Source organism: Geotrypetes seraphini, chromosome 4 (assembly GCF_902459505.1).
Source record: "Geotrypetes seraphini chromosome 4, aGeoSer1.1, whole genome shotgun sequence".
NCBI classification, from domain to species: Eukaryota; Metazoa; Chordata; class Amphibia; order Gymnophiona; family Dermophiidae; genus Geotrypetes; species Geotrypetes seraphini.
Window position 1 is genome coordinate 231266109 of NC_047087.1, and position 18773 is coordinate 231284881.

The window sequence follows — 18773 nt, forward strand, 5'->3', positions numbered from 1 at the left end:
ACATATATATATTTATATTTCAGTTTTGTTGATATTTGCATTAGTTGCAAAAATGAACTGATCTAATTTGTTGTTCAACAAAATAAGAAATACAGCCTTTTACTTTTTTTTTTTTTTTTTTTTTAAGGTTCTGGTATCCAGTATTTGCATGAAAACAGAATTATCCATAGAGATCTAAAACCAGAAAATATTGTTCTTCAGGAGTTCAGTGGGAGGGTGAGTCTTCTTATTACTACTACTTATTATTTCTGTAGTGCTACCAGACACATGCAGCGCTGTCTATTAACACTCAAAAGACGGTCCCTGCTCAAAAGAACTTATTAAGACAGATGCACAGGGCAGAGGTGAATCTATGTGTATTGCTCAGGTAGAAATTTACAAAGGGACAGATGAGGATAGGGTATGGAGCTATAGAGGGAATGACAGATATTGGTGGTTTATCCCAGGACAAGCAGACAGCATATTCTCACATGTGGGTGATGTCATCCACGGAGCCCCAATGCGGACAGCTGCAAAAGCAATTTTGCTTTAAGAAGTTTAGAAAGTTTGCGACTGATTGCACCGTGCATGTGGCGAGTGCTTTCCTGTCCGACGTAGGGTGCGCGTCTCCTCAGTTTCTGTTTTTCTGCGGAGCTAAGAAGTCGGCTTTTCAACTGCTCTTCGTTTTATTGCCTTGCTTTCCTTTTCACACGTATTTTTTCTTTACTAATTTTGTTTATTTCTTTAATATTGTTCTTTCAGTTAAATTTCTTTTTTTAAAACCTCCAAACTACGAGTTTTTATTTCCCTCACGGGTTCTTGTCGGCGGGATCTACTTTCATCGCCTCAGCCTCGGATTAAATTTTGGCTGCAGCGGTTTCCCTCGTCAATGTCCTGTTTTGGGGGGGAATCTTCACCTGTCTTCAAGAACAATGGAGGATGCTACTACTCCATCACCAGTCTCTAGTAGTAGAGTGTACCCTGAAGTATCTCCAGGGTGTGAAGGTAGACCCATGGACATATAATAGAGCCTCCCATCAGTATACAGCCTATCAGAGGGAACTCTCTGCTTCTTCAACCACTGTTTTCAGGCATACTATAGCAGAACCTCCCATCAGTATACAACCTGTTGGAGGAGCTCTATGCTTCTTCAGAATCATGCTCCCATTGTACCACCACTGTCTTCAAATAACTGGCCAGAGTGGGAGTAGCTGTAGCTCACTGTAAAAGCCCTCTGCTTATCTTCTAGAGGTTGTGGGTTCAACTCCCAGCACATCTTCAATATAGCAAAGACTACTCTCAATGTACAGCCTTCAGCATCATATTACGCCATCAATATCGTTGGGCAACGGCCTGTCAGATGGGCTCCCACCACTTCAAAGTTAGGCTACCACTATATCACCAATGTTAGCCTGTGCATCAAGGTTGGACTGTGCTTGTTTTCAACAAGCGCATTCTCTACACTGCGGCGGTGTTTCCTTCCATGTTCCACTTGTTTACCACTTTCAAAACGTGTATCAGATGCCATTTTTTTTCACTACCTCACCTGCACCTCGGAGTGCTTCCAGTGTCTAGGACCAGAACACCGTGTGATGTTTGTTCTTCAGTTAGACTTGCTCCCTACTTTGGGCATGTTATTGCAGAGATTAACAAAGGTGGAGAGAGCCTGTCAGTTCTCCACCATGTTATTAACCCTGCAACAGATATTGCTATCATCCAGGATCAATTGGGTTTTCTTTACTCATGCCTTCCATTGGTATCACAATGATTTTTTCTCCTATATCCTTTCTCCTGTTTCTCATATCCCGGAGGTTTGAGAGTGGCTATAGGGGAGGTGGAGGCCACTACATACTTTTTAGGATGTTTTTTCCCCTCATTTCTACGGTTGAACACCAGGGTCTCACTTCCCCGTTCTTCGTTCACAAATAGCACAATTGTTCTATTTTGTAACTTGTACTTCCCTATTTGATCGATTGCTTATAATCTCTCGATCATAGGGACTTTATTTCTTTCTTCTGAACCCTACATCTAGAACATTCTTGACAGTTTTCTACTCAAAAGAAAGATTTCAAATGTTCTTCCTGGGCTTTTTTCTGTCCTCCTTGGATTTCACTAATTTCCTATATTCTACTTTCTATCCAGGTTCCTGAAAGTTTTTCATGGGAAGCTCCGATGGGTCAATGGCTAGTTACTGCTTTCATTTTTCACGGCTCAGGGGTTCGGATCCCGCATATGGCCAGGTTCTTCAGCTCATATTCTTTTTTTCTCTAACAACTTGCTTTCCCTTTTTTGGGGATTTGAGAACAGCAACCTGAAGGTCACAAGACTCTTTCAGTTTTTCTCTGATCTCTTGGCTCAATCAAGATTTGGTGTCTTGGGCCATTTTCTGGCCCAGCTTCTCTACTCTCCGTATAGAACACAGCCTCTGCAGTCCACATGACTATCTTTGCAAGGCTTCCTCTATGGATCAGCGGGTTGTTTTTAATCATCAGTCAACCCTATTCACGGATTACTTCCTCTAGTCTTGCTGTGCTCATTAGCATGATCTTTCAATTCAAAATCTCTCCTATACTCAGATCTTATAATCCATATGGGCCATCACCTACCAATGACCTATATTGTCTAGCCAAATGGAGCAAAGGTTTTTCTTCATTAACTAACAGCATTTGGAATTTGGCAGTTCCTCATAGCAGTTTTCTCAAAGCTCTTTCCATTCAAGGGAGTGTAATTTTTTTTTTTCTAACGCACATGTTCAGAAGAAATTTTTCATCTTCATGACTGGACACTAGATTCAGCAATTCTCTTTTTCATTTCCTCTTTAAGGGAGACTCCGCAGATTTCTTGCATCCTACCTCGATGCTCAGCTACCCTGGTTTTCAATTCAGGCTTCGGTGCCTCATCTCCTAAAAATGAGCGTTGTTCTTCTAAACTGGACAAACAAATTCCAGATGTATCCAGTTGCCCCTTCTTACGTTTTGAATGTTTGTCCAGCTCAAGCAAGAGATAGCAACCATGCTTCGAATAGCTCCTCGGTGGCTCAGACAACCTTGATTTGTTTTTCTTTTTCAACTTAGTTGATGCCAATACCTCTGCTAACCTTTCCATCTATTCTTATCCAGAGTCAGGGTTCGGTCTACATTTCCAAACTTCAGCTTTAGTTCCTGACAGTTTGGTATTCCTCGGGCTGAATTCAGCTGTCCCTCATTTCACTCTGCCTAGTGCATTGCTATTCAGTTTCCAGAACATTAGCCATTTCGCAGTGTTCCCAGCAGCAGTGGACACCTATTTTCTGCTAGGTGTCTTATTCCTCATTAGTTCCATCATCTCATTTAGGCTTCTCTCCTCCAATTGTCAGATTCTAGCCTTAAACTCACTTCTGTGGCAGTTCATCTTAGTACTATTACTGTCTTTCATCGGCCAGTGGATGGGGCATCTATTTTCTGCTCATTCCTAGATTTATGAAAGTTTTTTTTTCAATGTACAACCACCTCTCAGTGGTATGAGATCTCAATGTGGTTCTTATCAACTTATGGAAGTTCCATTTGAATCAATGTCTTCCGTTTTCCTCCTTGAAAAGTTCTCTTTCTCTTCTCTCTTGCACTTCTGCCAGAAGAGTGAATGAACTCCGTATTCGCTGTGATAGGGGATTAACAGAACCGCAAACACAGAAAAACCGCAAATAACTTTTTCATGTTATTTGCTGTTTTCTTTTAGAAACCATCGTGAATATGGTGAAACCGCGTTTAGCATGGTGGGAGACCTGGCCTGTTCCTGAAGGAGAGGCAACACACGGAGAAGAAAGTGCTGGGAATCAGTGATTTTCTCTGTAAATGCTGCCCTGCGGTTTTGAACAGAAAAATAACATTGTAAAGGGAGCCAGCCTTTGGAGAGGCTTTGGATACAAGGCCAGATGCAAGAGGAACCACGAATAACTTTAGTAAGGGAGATGGCTAGACCGCGGGCCAGTGGGGAAACAGCAGGTGGCTCCTGCTACTGCGCATGCACGACAAACTGCTACGGATCATGGATCCACCAGGTTTGAAGTGCGTATGCGCGCTAAGGGAATTATTATAACGGATTTACACTTTAACAGCACTTAAATTCAATCAGAATTATATTCTATGACAAATATATATATCATCCCCCCTTCTACTTACCATATTTTTCGCTCCATAAGACGTAAGAAGACTTGAAGCGGTCCAGAGGAGGGTGACAAAAATGATAGGAGGCTTCGCCAGAAGACGTATGAGGAGAGACTGGAAGCCCTGAATATGTATACCCTAGAGGAAAGAAGGGTCAGGGGAGATATGATTCAGACGTTCAAATACTTGAAGGGTATTAATGTAGAACAAAATCTTTTCCAGAGAAAGGAAAATGGTAAAACCAGAGGACATAATTTGAGGTTGAGGGGTGGTAGATTCAAGAGCAATGTTAAGAAATTCTACTTTTACGGAGAGGGTGGTGGATGTCTGGAATGCACACCCGAGAGAGGTAGTGGAGAGGAAAACGGTGACTGAGTTCAAAGAAGCATGGGATAAACACAGAGGATCTAGAATCAGAAAATAATATTAAACATTGAACTAAGGCCAGTATTGGGCAGACTTGTACGGTCTATGTCTGTATATGGCTGTTTGGGGGAGGATGGGCTGGAGAGGGCTTTATTGGCTGGGAGGGTTCAGATGGGATGGAGTAGGTTTTGACGGAGATTTTGGCAGTTGGAACCCAAGCACAGTACCAGGTAGAGCTTTGGATTCTTGCCCAGAAATAGCTAAGAAGAAAAACTTTAAATTGAATCAGGTTGGGCAGACTGGATGGACCATTCGGGTCTTTATCTACCGTCATCTACTATGTTACTATGCACCTGACCATAAGATGCACCCATCTCTAGAGAAGGAAAAATCAAGAAAAAAATTCTGAACCAAATGGTGTGCCCTGTACACTGTCCCCCCTCTGGTAGTCTAGTAATAGGCTGGTACAGGGCACATCTAGTCGAACTTATGCCCTCTTTGGGAAAACGGGAATATCTGCATTGATGGAAAACACATTATAAGGAAAGAATGAATGTAACTGGGTATATACACAATGTCAGATACATTACAATCAGATTGTTTGAAATCCTTTTCAGAGTTGCATGCAAGTCATCATGCTAGCATTTAAGAACATAAGCAACATAAGAACATAAGCAATGCCTCTGCTGGGTCAGACCTGAGGTCCATCGCGCCCAGCAGTCCGCTCACGCGGCAGCCCAACAGGTCCAGGACCTGTGCGGTAATCCTCTATCTATACCCCTCTATCCCCTTTTCCAGTAGGAAATTGTCCAATCCTTTCTTAAACCCCAGTACTGTACTCTGCCCTATTACGTCCTCTGGAAGCGCATTCCAGGTGTCCACCACACGTTGGGTAAAGAAGAACTTCCTAGCATTCGTTTTGAATCTATCAGCTTTTCTGAGTGCCCTCTTGTTCTTTTATTGTTCGAAAGTTTGAAGAATCTGTCCCTCTCTACTCTCTCTATGCACTTCATGATCTTGTAAGTCTCTATCATATCCCCTCTAAGTCTCCTCTTCTCCAGGGAAAAGAGACCCAGTTTCTCCAATCTCTCAGCGTATGACAGGTTTTCCATACCCTTTATCAGACGTGTCGTTCTCCTCTGAACCCTCTCGAGTAACCCATATCCTTCTTAAGGTATGGCGACCAATATTGTATGCAGTACTCCAAATGTGAGCGCACCATCGCCCGATACAACGGCAGGATAATTTCTTTCGTTCTGGTTGTAATACCCTTCTTGATTACACCTAGCATTCTATTCGCTCTCTTAGCGGCCGCTGCGCACTGTGCTGTCAGCTTCATTGTCATGTCCACCATTACCCCCAAGTCCCTTTCCTGGGTACTCTTATTCAATAATATCCCTCCCATCGTATAGTTGTACCTCGGATTTCTGTTTCCCACATGTAATACTTTACATTTCTCAAAGTTGAACTTCATCTGCCATCTTGTCGCCCATTCTCCTAGTTTGTTCAAGTCCCTTTGCAATTCTTCACAGTCCTCTTTGGTCCGAGCTCCATTAAATAGTTGGTGTCGTCTGCAAATTTTATTATCTCACACTTCGTCCCTGTTTCTAGATCATTAATGAAGATATTAAATAGTATCGGCCCAAGAACCGAGCCCTGCGGGACACCACTCGTGACCCTCCTCCAGTCCGAGTAGTGGCCCTTCACTCCTACCCTCTGTTTTCTACTCTCCAACCAGTTTCTGATCCATCTATGTACTTCTCCTTCCACCCCATGGTTCTTCAGTTTCCGGAGTAAACGTTCATGGGGCACCTTGTCAAAGGCTTTTTGGAAATCTAGATATACAATGTCTATGGGGTCTCCTTTGTCCATCCCTTTGTTAATCCCTTCAAAGAAGTGCAATAAGTTCGTTAGGCACGATCTCCCCTTGCAGAAACCATGTTGGCTGGTTATCAGAAGTTCATTTTTTTTCAAAATGTTCATCGATATTTGCTTTTATCAGTGCTTCTGCCATTTTCCCAGAAACCGAGGTCAAGCTCACCGGCCTGTAGTTTCCCGGGTCACCTCTTGATCCCTTTTTAAAGATAGGTGTAACGTTGGCTATCTTCCAATCCTCCGGGATCACTCCTGTTTTCAGGAATAAGTTGCAAATTTGCTGCAGTAGTTCCGCTATCTCCTCCTTTAATTCTTTCAGAACCCTTGGATGTATGCCGTCCGGACCCAATGATTTGTCAGTTTTTAGTTTTTCTATCTGCCTGCGCACATCCTCAAGGCTCACTTCCATGGATGTTAATTTTTCTGCTTGACTTCCATTGAAGAATTGCTTAGGTTCCAGTATGTTGGACATATCCTCGTTTGTAAATACAGATGAGAAGAACATGTTAAGCCTTTCTGCCACTATCTTCTCCTCCTTTACCACTCCCTTCCTGTCTCCGTCGTCCAGCGGCCCCACCTCCTCTCTAGCCGGCTGCTTCCCTTTAACATATCTAAAGAACGGTTTGAAATTTCTTGCTTCCCTTGCTAGCCTCTCTTCATACTCCCTTTTGGCTTTTCGAACCACACGGTGACATTCTTTTTGATACTTCCTGTGCTCTTTCTTGTTCCCCTCAGTTTTGTCTTTTTTCCATTTCTTGAATAAATTTTTCTTATTGCCTATCACTTCCTTTACTATTTTGGTTATCCACGCTGGGTCTTTTGTTCGACCGTCTTTGCACCCCTTTCTGAATCTGGGGATATACAGATTTTGCACCTCGCTCACCATGTCCTTGAAGAAAGACCAGGCATGATTTACCATTTGCCATTTTTTAGAAGTGTTCTTAAGTTTCTTCCTTACCATTTCCCTCATTGCTTCGTAATTTCCTTTCCTGAAGTTAAAAATTGTCGCTATGGTTCTCTTTCTTTTCGGTACTCCTACCTCAACCTTGAATTTGATTATATTATGATCGCTGTTTCCCAACGGTCCCATTACTTTTACTTCCTTTGCAGGTCCCCTTAACCCATTTAGGATTAGATCCTGGGTGGCATTCCCTCTCGTTGGTTCTCTAACAAGCTGTTCCATGAAGCAATCTTGTGTAGCCTCCAGGAATTCTGTCTCCCTAGCGCATTTTGAGGTTCCGAGGCTCCAGTCTATCCCGGGGTAGTTGAAGTCTCCCATAATAACCGTGTTGCCACTTTTGCATTCTCGCTTCATCTCGGCTTCCATTTCCTCATCGATATCTCCGGTTTGCCCTGGTGGACGATAGTATAGGCCCATCTTTATTTCAGGCCCTTTCTTGCCCGGTATTTTAACCCATAGAGATTCCAGCTTGTTGGCTGTCTCTGCTGTATCCATTCTTGTCGATTGTATGCTTTCTTTTATGTATAGGGCTATTCCACCTCCTTTTTGTCCTGACCTGTCCTGGCGATAGAGCTTGTACCCCGGCAGTGCTGTATCCCATTTGTTTTCCTCATTCCACCATGTTTCAGAGATTCCAATGATGTCTATGTCTTCTGCAGTGGCCACAGCTTCTAGTTCCCCCATTTTGTTTCTTAGGCTCCTTGCATTAGTGTATATGCAATTTAGATCGTGGTATCTTGTTGTCCTTCTTTCCTTTCCCTGTGCTTCAGTCTTTAGTTTCTTTTCCTTTGCTGCAATCATTTTAACCTCCTCTTCTGGGCTAGTTGACTCCTGCAAATTGTCCCTTGTTTCTTCCCAGCCTTTTTCCCTCTCAGTATCTTCACGGGATACCTTCTTCCGAATCGTCGACGCTTGGTCAACTGTCGGCTTTCCCCTTTTTCTTAGTTTAAAGCCTGTTCTATTCCTTTCTTGACGTTGTTTGATAGAAGCCTTGTTCCCGCCGCGCTCAGGTGCAGTCCGTCTCTCCTGTAGAGCTTGCTCTTGCCCCAGAACGTTGTCCAGTTCCTCACGAAGTGAAATCTTTCTTCCTCACACCATTTCCTCATCCATGCATTTATTGATTGTAGTTCCTCCTGCCTTTTCACATCTGCCCTCGGTACCGGTAGGATCTCTGAGAACGCTATCTTTTGAGTCCTCATCTTCAGCTTCCTTCCCAGAATCTCGAACTGTTCTATCAGCTTGCTTCTTCTGTAGTCTCTCCTGCTGACATCGTTCATCCCGATGTGGATCATTACAGTGGTCTCTTCCGTCTCCGCTCCCTCCAGAATCTTCCCAATTTTGTCCACGATGTCCTTGGTTCTTGCTCCTGGGAGGCAGGTCACCAGTCGATCCTCTCTCCCTCCTGCTATGTGGCTGTCCACATGCCTGAGGATCGAGTCTCCCACTATGATTGCTGACTTTCCCTTCTTCAATTTTTGCTTCGGTCTCAGGTCAATGTCCTCGATGTGCTTCGCTCTTTCTGCTTCTTCTGGGCATCGACTAGCCAATTCCTCCCCCTCATGTGGTATTCCTCTGCAAGTGTCTTCAGTGAGGTCATCTGCTTGTTGTTCTCCCTTCCGTATTAGTATAACTTCATCTTTCATCCGAAGTTTATCCTCTTCCACCCTCCTCCTGTATGCTTCCTCTATGAAGTTCTCGAGTTCCCTGACTTCCTCCTCGATGTGCCTCTCACTCATGAAGTCTTCAGCTGTCTTGACTGGGTCCTCTGTGGTGTAGAATTCTTCTAGCTCCTGTATCTTGTCCTCTAGTCGCTTGACTTTCTTCTTCAAGCTTTTCAGCTCCTGACGCTGACCGCATACATACGACTGCCTCCCCGAGGGGAGGTAGTCATACATATGACAGTCTGTGCAGAACACTGGAAAGCTCATCTTCTGGTTCCCCTCTGCTTCCATTGTCGTTCCTGCTTTAGGATAACAGTTAAGATTACGTGTTCCTTATGCGTCTGCTTCCTGCCTTCTTCTTGTGTGTGCTGCCTTTTCTTCTTATGTGTGCTGCCTTTGCTCTACCTTTCCTTGCTTTTGCTTGTGTGTGTTTGTTCCTTCTGCGCCTGCTTCTTCCTTACCTTTCAGTCTTTCCTTGGTGTTTTTGGGTGTAGTAACTTTGCCCTTCTTGAGGCCCTTCGCAAAGGCGCTCTCGCTAAGGCGAGCGCCTTTGCCGCTCGCCTTCGCTGCGCGCCGAACGGCTGGGCGCTGTTGGCTCCTCCTCTTTCAAGGGGGAGTCCGACGCTGCCTCTGACGCGGTGGGGGGGGCGGAGCGAACTCTCGCCGCTACCCCGTGCCTTCTGCTTACTGCCTTGCCGCTTTCCCTACTGTGTACGGCCCGACACTGCTTCTCTCCTTGGCCCGAACAAGGGAACCCGACGCTGCTCTTCTCCCTGCTGCTCTACTCAGCTTCAAGTAGTTACAACTTCGCCATGCTATTGTTTGTTCAAAAATCCCAGTAAAATCTTCTAAACCAAGCATTCTTTCACTGTGTAAAGGGATTATGGGATTAGGTCATGAATAATGTGACCATATGCCCTGTTTTGAATGGGACCGTCCCATTTTTAGATCGCCTGTCCTGTTGTCCCTACATACAGCTTTGAGATGCCGAAATGTTCCATTTTCAGAGAGAGCGTCCTGAAGCTGTACGTAGGGACAACAGGACAGGCAATCGCGAAGCTCAGGATTTCTCAGACGCAGCTCAGATCAGCATAGATCAGGTGCATGCAGCCATGACTACACAAGCCTTTCATTCCTCCCCCCCCCCCCCCCCCCGACATCAATTCTGATGTCAGAGAGGAAGTTCTGGGCCAGCCAGCATCGGCTTGGAGAAATCAGCAGTGGCTTTGGGGGCAGGGAGAGAGAAAGACAGAAAGAAAAAGAAAGAAATGATGCACAGTCAGAAGGAAGTGCAACCAGAGACTCATGAAATCACCAGACAACAAAGGTAGGGAAAATGATTTTATTTTCAATTTAATTATTAAAATGTGTCAGTTTTGAGAATTTATATCTGCTGTCTATATTTTGCACTATATTTAATAGGGAGGATAGAGAGGGAAGAGTCCTGTCCCGTTTTGAGAAAAAAAATAAATGGTCACGTTAGTCATGAAGCATCTAATTGGTATAAAATATTAGTACAACTGGAACAACAAAAATGAAATACATATGGACTACGTGACATTTGGTCGTGTGAATTAACTGTGTCTATATCTGATGATCAATGGAGACTTATATTCCTCAAGTGCCTCCGATGTTAATCTGCTTCTATGAAACAATCTCTATTTTTTGTGGTTAGACACGTAGTATGGACTCATGTTAAATTAAATAAGCTTAACTCTGAATATTCCCCTTTATGTTGGTCTTGTGGTCATGAAAAAGACACACTAGATCATTTGTTATTTTACTGTCCCATGGCTTATTATTTTTGGCAACAGGTGTGGAGTCATGTTCAAACACTATTACATATGGATATTTCCTTGACATATGCAGGTGTAATTTTCAATCTCTTTGAAGCTTCTGCTGATATGACTAGTGATAATAAGAAACTAATAGCAATACTTACTGCTGTTGCAATTCAAACCATTCTAAAAACATGGAAAGATGCGTCTTTATCTTTTCAATTTAGGTGGAACTCAGTTTGCTTAATTGGTAAATATGAGGCAACCATAATGGAAAAGAGAGGCAATAAGGCTAAATTTAAAAGGTTGTGGTTACCAATACAAGAATATGTAGACAATGGTTGAGTGCTATTAAAGAATGGATATGTATGTATGTATGGTTTTTCACTCTCTGCAAATGGGGTGGGATGGGAGGGTTTGGGGATAGTTCTTCTTAGACATTGCATTGTGATGATATAGTTTACAAGTCTTTAAGCCCGTTACATTAACAGGTGCTAGAATATATGTCTGACTTTCTTTCTGTCTCTCTCCCTACCCCTGTCTTTTTCTTTCTGTCTCTCTCCCTACCCCTGTCTTTTTCTTTCTGTCTCTCTCCCTCCCGTTGTCTTTCTTTCTGTCTGTCTCACTCCCTGGCCCCCTTTGTCTGTCTGTCTGTCTCTCTCCCTGCCCCTGTGTCTTTCTTCCTTTCTTTCTGTCTCCCTCCCTACTTCCCTGTGCAGCAGCCATAGCATTCCCTTTCCCTCCATTTCCCTGTGCAGCAGCATTTTTTTCCCTCCCCCCCACTTCCCTGTGCGGAAGCCGAAGCAGCATTCCCTCCCCCTCTATTTCCTTGTGAAGCAGCATTTTTTCCCTCCCCCCCACTTCCCTGTGCAAAAGCCGAAGTAGCATCATTCCATTTCCCTGTGCAGCAGCATTTGTTTCCATCCCCCCACTTCCCTGTGCAGCAGCCGCAGCATTCCCTCCCCCTTCATTTCCCTGTTCAGCAGCATTTTTTCCTCCCCCCCCCCCCCCCCCCACTTCCCTGTGCAGCAGCCACAGCATTCCCTCCCCCTCCATTTCCCTGTGCAGCAGCAGGATTTCTCCATCCCTCCTACTCTTCCAGCGGTCTGGCCGGCTCCCTTGCAGGAGTTATTTTTAAGTTTAAAGGTGCCGCGGCGGCTCCTCTAACGATCCCCGCCTGCATCGGAAGTTTTATCTGATGCAGGTGCGGCTCATGAGAGGAACTGCCGCGGCACCTGTAAACTGAAAAATAACTCCGGCAAGGGAGCCGTCCAACTGGCAGTTCAATGAGAGCCACAGCTTCAAAACGGAGCCCTCTGTCGATTGAAGCTTCGGTCTGGCCTGCTCCCTGCATGCCTTGCCGTAGTGTATTTTTTAGTTGAAAGACGCGGTGGCGGCTCTTCTCATGATCCCCACCTGCGTCGGAAGTCTGATGCAGGCAGGGATCGTGAGAGGAGCCACCGCCGTGTCTTTCAATTTAAAAATACAGTACAGTATGGCAAGGCAAGCAGGGAGCAAGCCAGACCGAGCAACAGCACGGAAAAACTACCGCCGCTCTTTCAACTTAAAAATGGCAAGTATGGCAAGGTGAGCAGGGAACAGGCCAGACTGAACAACAGCACGGAAAACAGAACCCTAAGTGCGCATGCGCACTCCTACCTGCCGGAGACCTATAGCTCAGGGAAAACGGAACACGCAGGTAACAGTGTGCATGTGTGCTTAGGGTTTTATTATATTAGATAAACAAGCCTTTCAGAATTTATATTCTCTCCTGTTTTGAATGTATGTTTGTTATATAAAATTTCAATAAAAAAAACTTTGGAACTAAATGTGGTTCATAAAATGGTAAATTTTGCATGATATTTTGTTGGAATAAGAAATTCTTTGAGACATCAAGTCTATACATATAACAAGTTGGGGTATAGTTCATTTAGAATTCTAGTGTTGTATTTGGTAATTGGTTTTCCATCCTATCAATTAATACATATGAGCCTTTGTTCTTTTTCAGATAATTTATAAAATTATAGATTTAGGATATGCCAAAGATCTGGACCAGGGAAGTCTGTGTACCTCATTTGTGGGAACATTACAATATTTGGTAAGATTATTTTTGATGCTTGTGTCCTTTTCATTGATTTGTCACATTTTCCTTGTTTAGTGCTTTTATGTGAAAAACCTAAGACTACTAAATAATCCCCCCTTTTATAAAAGTACGATAGCGTTTTTAGCGCCAGCCGCAACAGTAACAGCTCTGACTCTCATAGGAATTCTATGAGCATTGGAGTTGTTACCACCACGGCCAGTGTTAAAAAACATGATACAATTATGTAAAAGGGGGCATAAATAAGATTTATTCCAGGAAAAGCAGGCAGGTATTCTCACAAGTGGGTGACGTGATCCAACGGAGCCCCGATGCGGACGCCTCACAAGCAGACTTGCTTGAAGAAACTCGAAGTTTTGAGTCGCCACACTGCGCATGCGCGAGTGCCTTCCCGCCCAACGCAGGGCGCGTCTCCTCAGTTATTACTTTTCCGCGGAGCCGAGAAGTCCGTCTTCGACTCTCTGCGTGAAGTGTTTTTACTTGTGCCTTCTTTTCTCCGCGGTTTTGGGTTATTTTTTCTCAGAATCGCTATTTTTCATCGTTATTTTCTTGTTTTTTAAAAAAAAAATTTTCCGTTCGTTTGACCGGGCAGGCCACATGGCCGCAGCCCCGTGGCTTCGATCTTGCGGCAGAGCTTTTTTGGCCTATGTCCCGGCCTGCAACCGGCTTTAAAAAGTGTTCCAAATGCCAGCGCGCGATTTCCCTGACGGACCCTCATTGACGCTGTCTTCGGTGTCTCGGGCCTCAACATCTCCCGAAATCATGCCGGCCTTGCTCAACACTTATGTCTTGTGCTTTCAAGCGTCGTTGCATCCTGTGGGAGCAGCTTTTCAGCATGGAGTCTTCGATGGAGCTTTCGTCCTTGAAGGGTGCTTCGCCCTCTACATCATCCGATGCTCTCCAGGCTTCCACAGCTTCTGCTCTGAGTCTCATCAAATCTGCCTCATTTGTACTGGCTATGTCTTCGACGCCTGCTGCAGTGCCTTCCTCTGCCTCTTCAGGTCAGGTGGCACAGCAGCCCATTCCCCCGGTGGTGCTTAAAGTGCCCAAGGCTTCCGGAACTTGGAGGCGAGGAGGATGGCAGTTTGAGTGCAGAGCTCCTCTCCCTGGACAATCTGCCTGCTTTTAATTATCAGCAGCAGTGGGAGATCAATTGCTTTTACACCTAAGCAGCAACGGGACCAACCCACCAAAAACCCACAGTCCCGGTCCTGCAAAAATATGAGCTCCACCCTCCCTGCAGTTCGCTAGGAAAATCAACTGCTTTTACACCTAAGCAGCAGCAGGACCAGCCACCACTACCAAGAGCCCTTTGCCCCGATCCAGCCAGGCATGTAAGCTCCTCCCTCTGCAGTCCATTGGAGAGATCAATCTACCTGCTTTTAAATATCAGCAACAGTGGGAAATCAACTGCTTTTACACCTCAGCAGCAGCGGAACTATCCGCAACTACCAAGAGCACACAGACCCGATCCAACCAAGAGTGTGAGCTCCACCTCCCCCTGCAGTCCACTAGGAAGATCAACTGTTTTTCACACCTAAGCAGCAACAGGACCAGCCACCACTACCGAGAGCCCTTTGCCCTGATCCAGCCAAACAAGTAAGCTCTTCCCCCAGCATTCCGTTGGAAAAATCAATATGCTTGCTTTTAAATATTATCAGAAGTAGGAGATCAACTGCTTTTACACCTAAGCAGCACCAAGACCAGCCGCCACTATCGAGAGCTTTTGTCCCAATCCAGCCAGACGTGTATGCTCTTCACCATACAATTTGTTGGAGAGATCAATCTGCCTGCTTTTAAATATCAGCAGCATTGGGAAAACAACTGCTTTTACACCTAAGCAGCAGCGGGTCCATCCGCAACCACCAAGAACCCACAGACCCGAACCTGCCAGGAATGTGAGATCCGCCCCCCCTACAATTCGATAAGAAGATCAACTGTTTTTACACCTAAGCAGCAATAGGACCAGCCGCCACTACCGGGAACCCTTTGCCACGATCCAGCCAGACATATAAGATCTTCCCCCAGCATTCCATTGGATAGATCAATCTACCTGCTTTTAAATATCAGCAGCAGTGGGAGAACAACTGCTTTTACACCTAAGCAGCATTGGGACCAACCGCAACTACCAAGAGCCCATAGACCAGATCATGACAGGAGTGTGAGCTCCACACCTCCTGCAGTCCGCTAGGAAGATCAACTGCTTTAACACCTAAGTAGCAGCAAGACCAGCTGCCTATAATAGGAGCCCTTGCCCCGATCCAACCAGGCATGCGAGCTCCTCTCCCTATATCCCGTTTAAGAGATCAATCTACCTGCTTTAAATATCAGCAGCAGTAGAAAAACAACTGCTTTTACATACAAGCAGCAGCGAGACCTACCGCAACCACCAAGAGCCCACAGACCCGATCCTGCCAGGAGTGTGAACTCCTTCCCCTGCAGTCCATTGGAGAGATCAATCTGCCTGCTTTTAAATATCAGCAGCAGTGGAGATCAACTGCTTTTACACCTAAGCAGCAACGAGACCAGCCACAACCACCGAGAGCACACAGACCCGATCCTACCAAGAGTGTGAACTCTTCCCCCCATGCAATCCGCTAAGAAGATCGACTGTTGGCTCCGGCCGGCTTTCCCGCAGAGGAGAGAATCCTGCATTCACCGTGGGCCTCATCTGGGGCAGCCTCCTTGGAGCGGCTGGGGCACGGGCAGTGTGTCTGGGAGGGAATGCATGAATGGGAGAACATCGCAGGGGAGGAGACATAGGCATCCTGGGACTGTCTGCCAAGTCTCTTCCCTGAAGAAGCCCTTTCTGGAAATGTCAATCGCTCCTCCTAAACTTACTTGCTCCACTTCATCACTGACGCTGAAACCGTGGATTGAAGACAAAGTTTTATTTTATTTTCTTTCCAGCTTATGATTTATCTTTAATCTTATCTATTGTTTTGCCTTTTGTCTTTGTTTTGTTCTATTTCTATCATTTAAATTTCTCCAGAATTCTACTGTTCAACGGCTTCCCCTTCTGCTTCTATTCCTTTCTCTCCTCTCTTCTACCTTCCAAAGTATTTAGATCAATGCTGTCTTGTTAAAATGTTTATTTTATTTTTATTTTTCCTCTAACTCTACTTTTCACTTCTCTATTACCCTCCAGGTACTTTAGTTAGATTGTGAGCCTTCGGGACAGTAAGGGAATTTTTCAAGTACCTTTCTTATTTCTAATCTTAATGTATATTTTCTGTAAACCGCTTAGAACCTAACGGATGTAGCGGTATATAAGAAATAAATTACAAAAATAAATTACATTACACTCTCATACTGCCTCGAGGGAGACCGAAGCCATGCAGGTGCTCCTGTTGGAGATGTGGATTCATCCTTGCCGGCTTCATTCCAGACCTTATTGGAGAAGCAATTCATTTAGCTCTTTACTACCATGGGGCCGAAGCTTCTCTCACAAATCCAGCCTGGGCATGCAGAGGTCTCCCGTGAGGTCGAGCCGCCTCCTCTGCCTCAGTCGTACGCACACTCTCTAAAGGGAGCAGAGTCTCTCTGAGTGTCTGGTCTGGCATCGCGGCATGCATCGCAAGGAGCAGAGTCTTTGCCCATGCCTTCATTGGAACCCGTACACTCGATGCAAGGAGAAGAGTCTTTGCGAGTGCCTCGAGGTTCTTCCACTCAGCCTCCTCTGCTTCGTTCCACAGCCTCCAGCCCTATCCATTCTCTGGGGGCTTTGGCGGGGACATGCTGTCATCGATTGTCGAGGCCTGCTTCGAGGCACAGCTCGCATCATCGATCGAGGCATTCTTCGAAGCATTCATCCAGGCATGCCTCGCCTCATCAGAAGCAGCCTTTTCTTCAATATTCCCCACCGCCTGCTTCGACCGTTCTGCTTCCGGATCTCGAGGACCCAATGGGTTCTTTTTCTCCATCCAGGTCTCCTTCTTCATTGGAGCAAGTCGCCTCAACGTCCTCGAGTCCCTCTTGAGGCCAGGCTTTGGCAGATCAGCTGTCTTTTTCATCTTTTCTGTGTCAGATGGCAGCTGGTTTGGATATTCAACTTGACGCTGGATCTAAGTTTTGCAAGGAGTATCTCGAGACCATGCATTTTCCTCAACCTCCTGCTGAATCCCTCAAGCTTCCTCTCCACAAGCTGTTGGATCAAACCTTTGTCTGCTGTCTGGAAACTCCTTTTTCCATTCCAGCTGTTCCAGGCAAATTGGATTCCAGATACAGGACTGTTCATCACAAGGGGTTTGACAATGCTAAATTGTCTCACCAATCCCTTCTGGTTGAGTCTTCCTTAAAAAGATCTCACCCTTCCCAGGTGTATGTCACTGTTCCTTCGGGCAGGGAAGGCAAAAGGATCGACAGATTTGGTCGTCGCATCTACCAAAACTCCATGATGACCTCCAGAGTCCTCAACTATAATTTTCATTTCATCACCTATTTTGAGTTCTTTCTCTCCATCTTTCAAATGTTCATGCCTTATCTGGATTCTTGTGCCCATTTTGAATATCAGGAAGTCCTTGTATCCTTGTCCCAACTTCGGCTGCAGCTTCTTCAGTCCTCCTATGATGCTTTTGAGCTGTCTGCTCGAGCTACTGCTTGCTCGGTGGCCATGCGGCGTCTGGCGTGGCTCCATACCATCGACATGGATCCTAACCTGCAGGACCGGCTGGCTAATGTTCCTTGCGCTGGCAATGACCTCTTTGATGAATCTATAGAGGCTGCCACCAAGAAGCTTTCGGACCATGAGAAGTCTTTTGCATCCATTCTCCGCCCGAAGCCGAAGCCAGCTCCTCCTCGACCTACAGGCCCTCCTCTGATTTACCAATGACATTTTCCACCTAAACAGGCTCCTTCTATTCATCAGCCTGTCAAGAGGCCACATCCTCAGAAACAGCAGAAGCCTCAGACGCCTGCTGTACCTAAGGCTCCTCAGCCTTTTTGACTGTCTAGAACAGGGGTGTCAAAGTCCCTCCTCGAGGGCCGTAATCCAGTCGGGTTTTCAGGATTTCCCCAATGAATATGCATTGAAAGCAGTGCATGCACATAGATCTCATGCATATTCATTGGGGAAATCCTGAAAACCCGACTGGATTTCGGCCCTCGAGGACCGACTTTGACACCTGTGGTCTAGAAGAAAGCATAACTTCAGCCGTTCTGCCTTTTCCCGTTTTTCCCCCTATCGGAGGTCGTCTCCATCATTTTTACCACCGATGGACGACTGTTACCACCGACCTCTGGGTCCTTTCCGTCGTCAGGGAGGGATACTCTCTTCAGTTCCATCAAGTTCCTCCGGAACATCCTCCAAGAGAGTATCCTTCCAACTCTGCCCAGACCGCCCTTCTTCAGGAAGCTCAGGCTTTACTTCAGCTCTGGGCTATAGAGCCAGTTCCTTTGGCTCAGCAGAACAAGGGATTTTACTCCCGATACTTCCATGTTCCAAAGAAGACGGGTGATCTGCGTCCTATTTTGGATCTCAGGGTGCTCAACAGATTTATGGTCAGAGAAAAATTTCGCATGTTGACCCTAGCATCTCTGTATTCCCTCCTCAAGCAGAACGACTGGTTATGCTCTCTCGATCTCAAGGAGGCCTACACACACATTCCCATCCATCCGGCCTCCCGTCAGTATCTCAGATTTCGGGTGGGAAATCTTCATTATCAATACAGAGTGCTCCCTTTCGGCCTGACCTCATCACCCATAGTCTTCACCAAATGTCTGGTAGTGGTGGCCACTGCGCTCAGGAACCATGGTCTTCAGGTGTTTCCCTACCTGGACGACTAGCTCATCAAGGATTCCACGTCTCAAGGAGTCGTCCTAGTGACCCAGTGGACTATCTGGTTCCTGCAGAGTCTGGGTTTCGAAATCAACTTCCCGAAATCCCATCTCCAGCCTTCTCAGACTCTTCCA

At 45.6% G+C, this 18773-nt stretch overlaps 1 protein-coding gene across 3 annotated transcripts in view; it reads left to right on the forward strand.

Annotated features, from left to right (window-relative positions):
* CHUK (component of inhibitor of nuclear factor kappa B kinase complex) overlaps positions 1 to 18773 on the forward strand; it is a 197292-nt gene that overhangs the window by 70336 nt on the left and 108183 nt on the right. For all 3 annotated transcript variants that reach the window (XM_033940253.1, XM_033940256.1, XM_033940254.1), the window contains 2 exons: positions 128 to 216; positions 12771 to 12860. In XM_033940253.1, coding sequence (XP_033796144.1) covers positions 128 to 216; positions 12771 to 12860 — 179 coding nt within the window. The remainder of the gene's footprint in view (positions 1 to 127; positions 217 to 12770; positions 12861 to 18773) is intronic.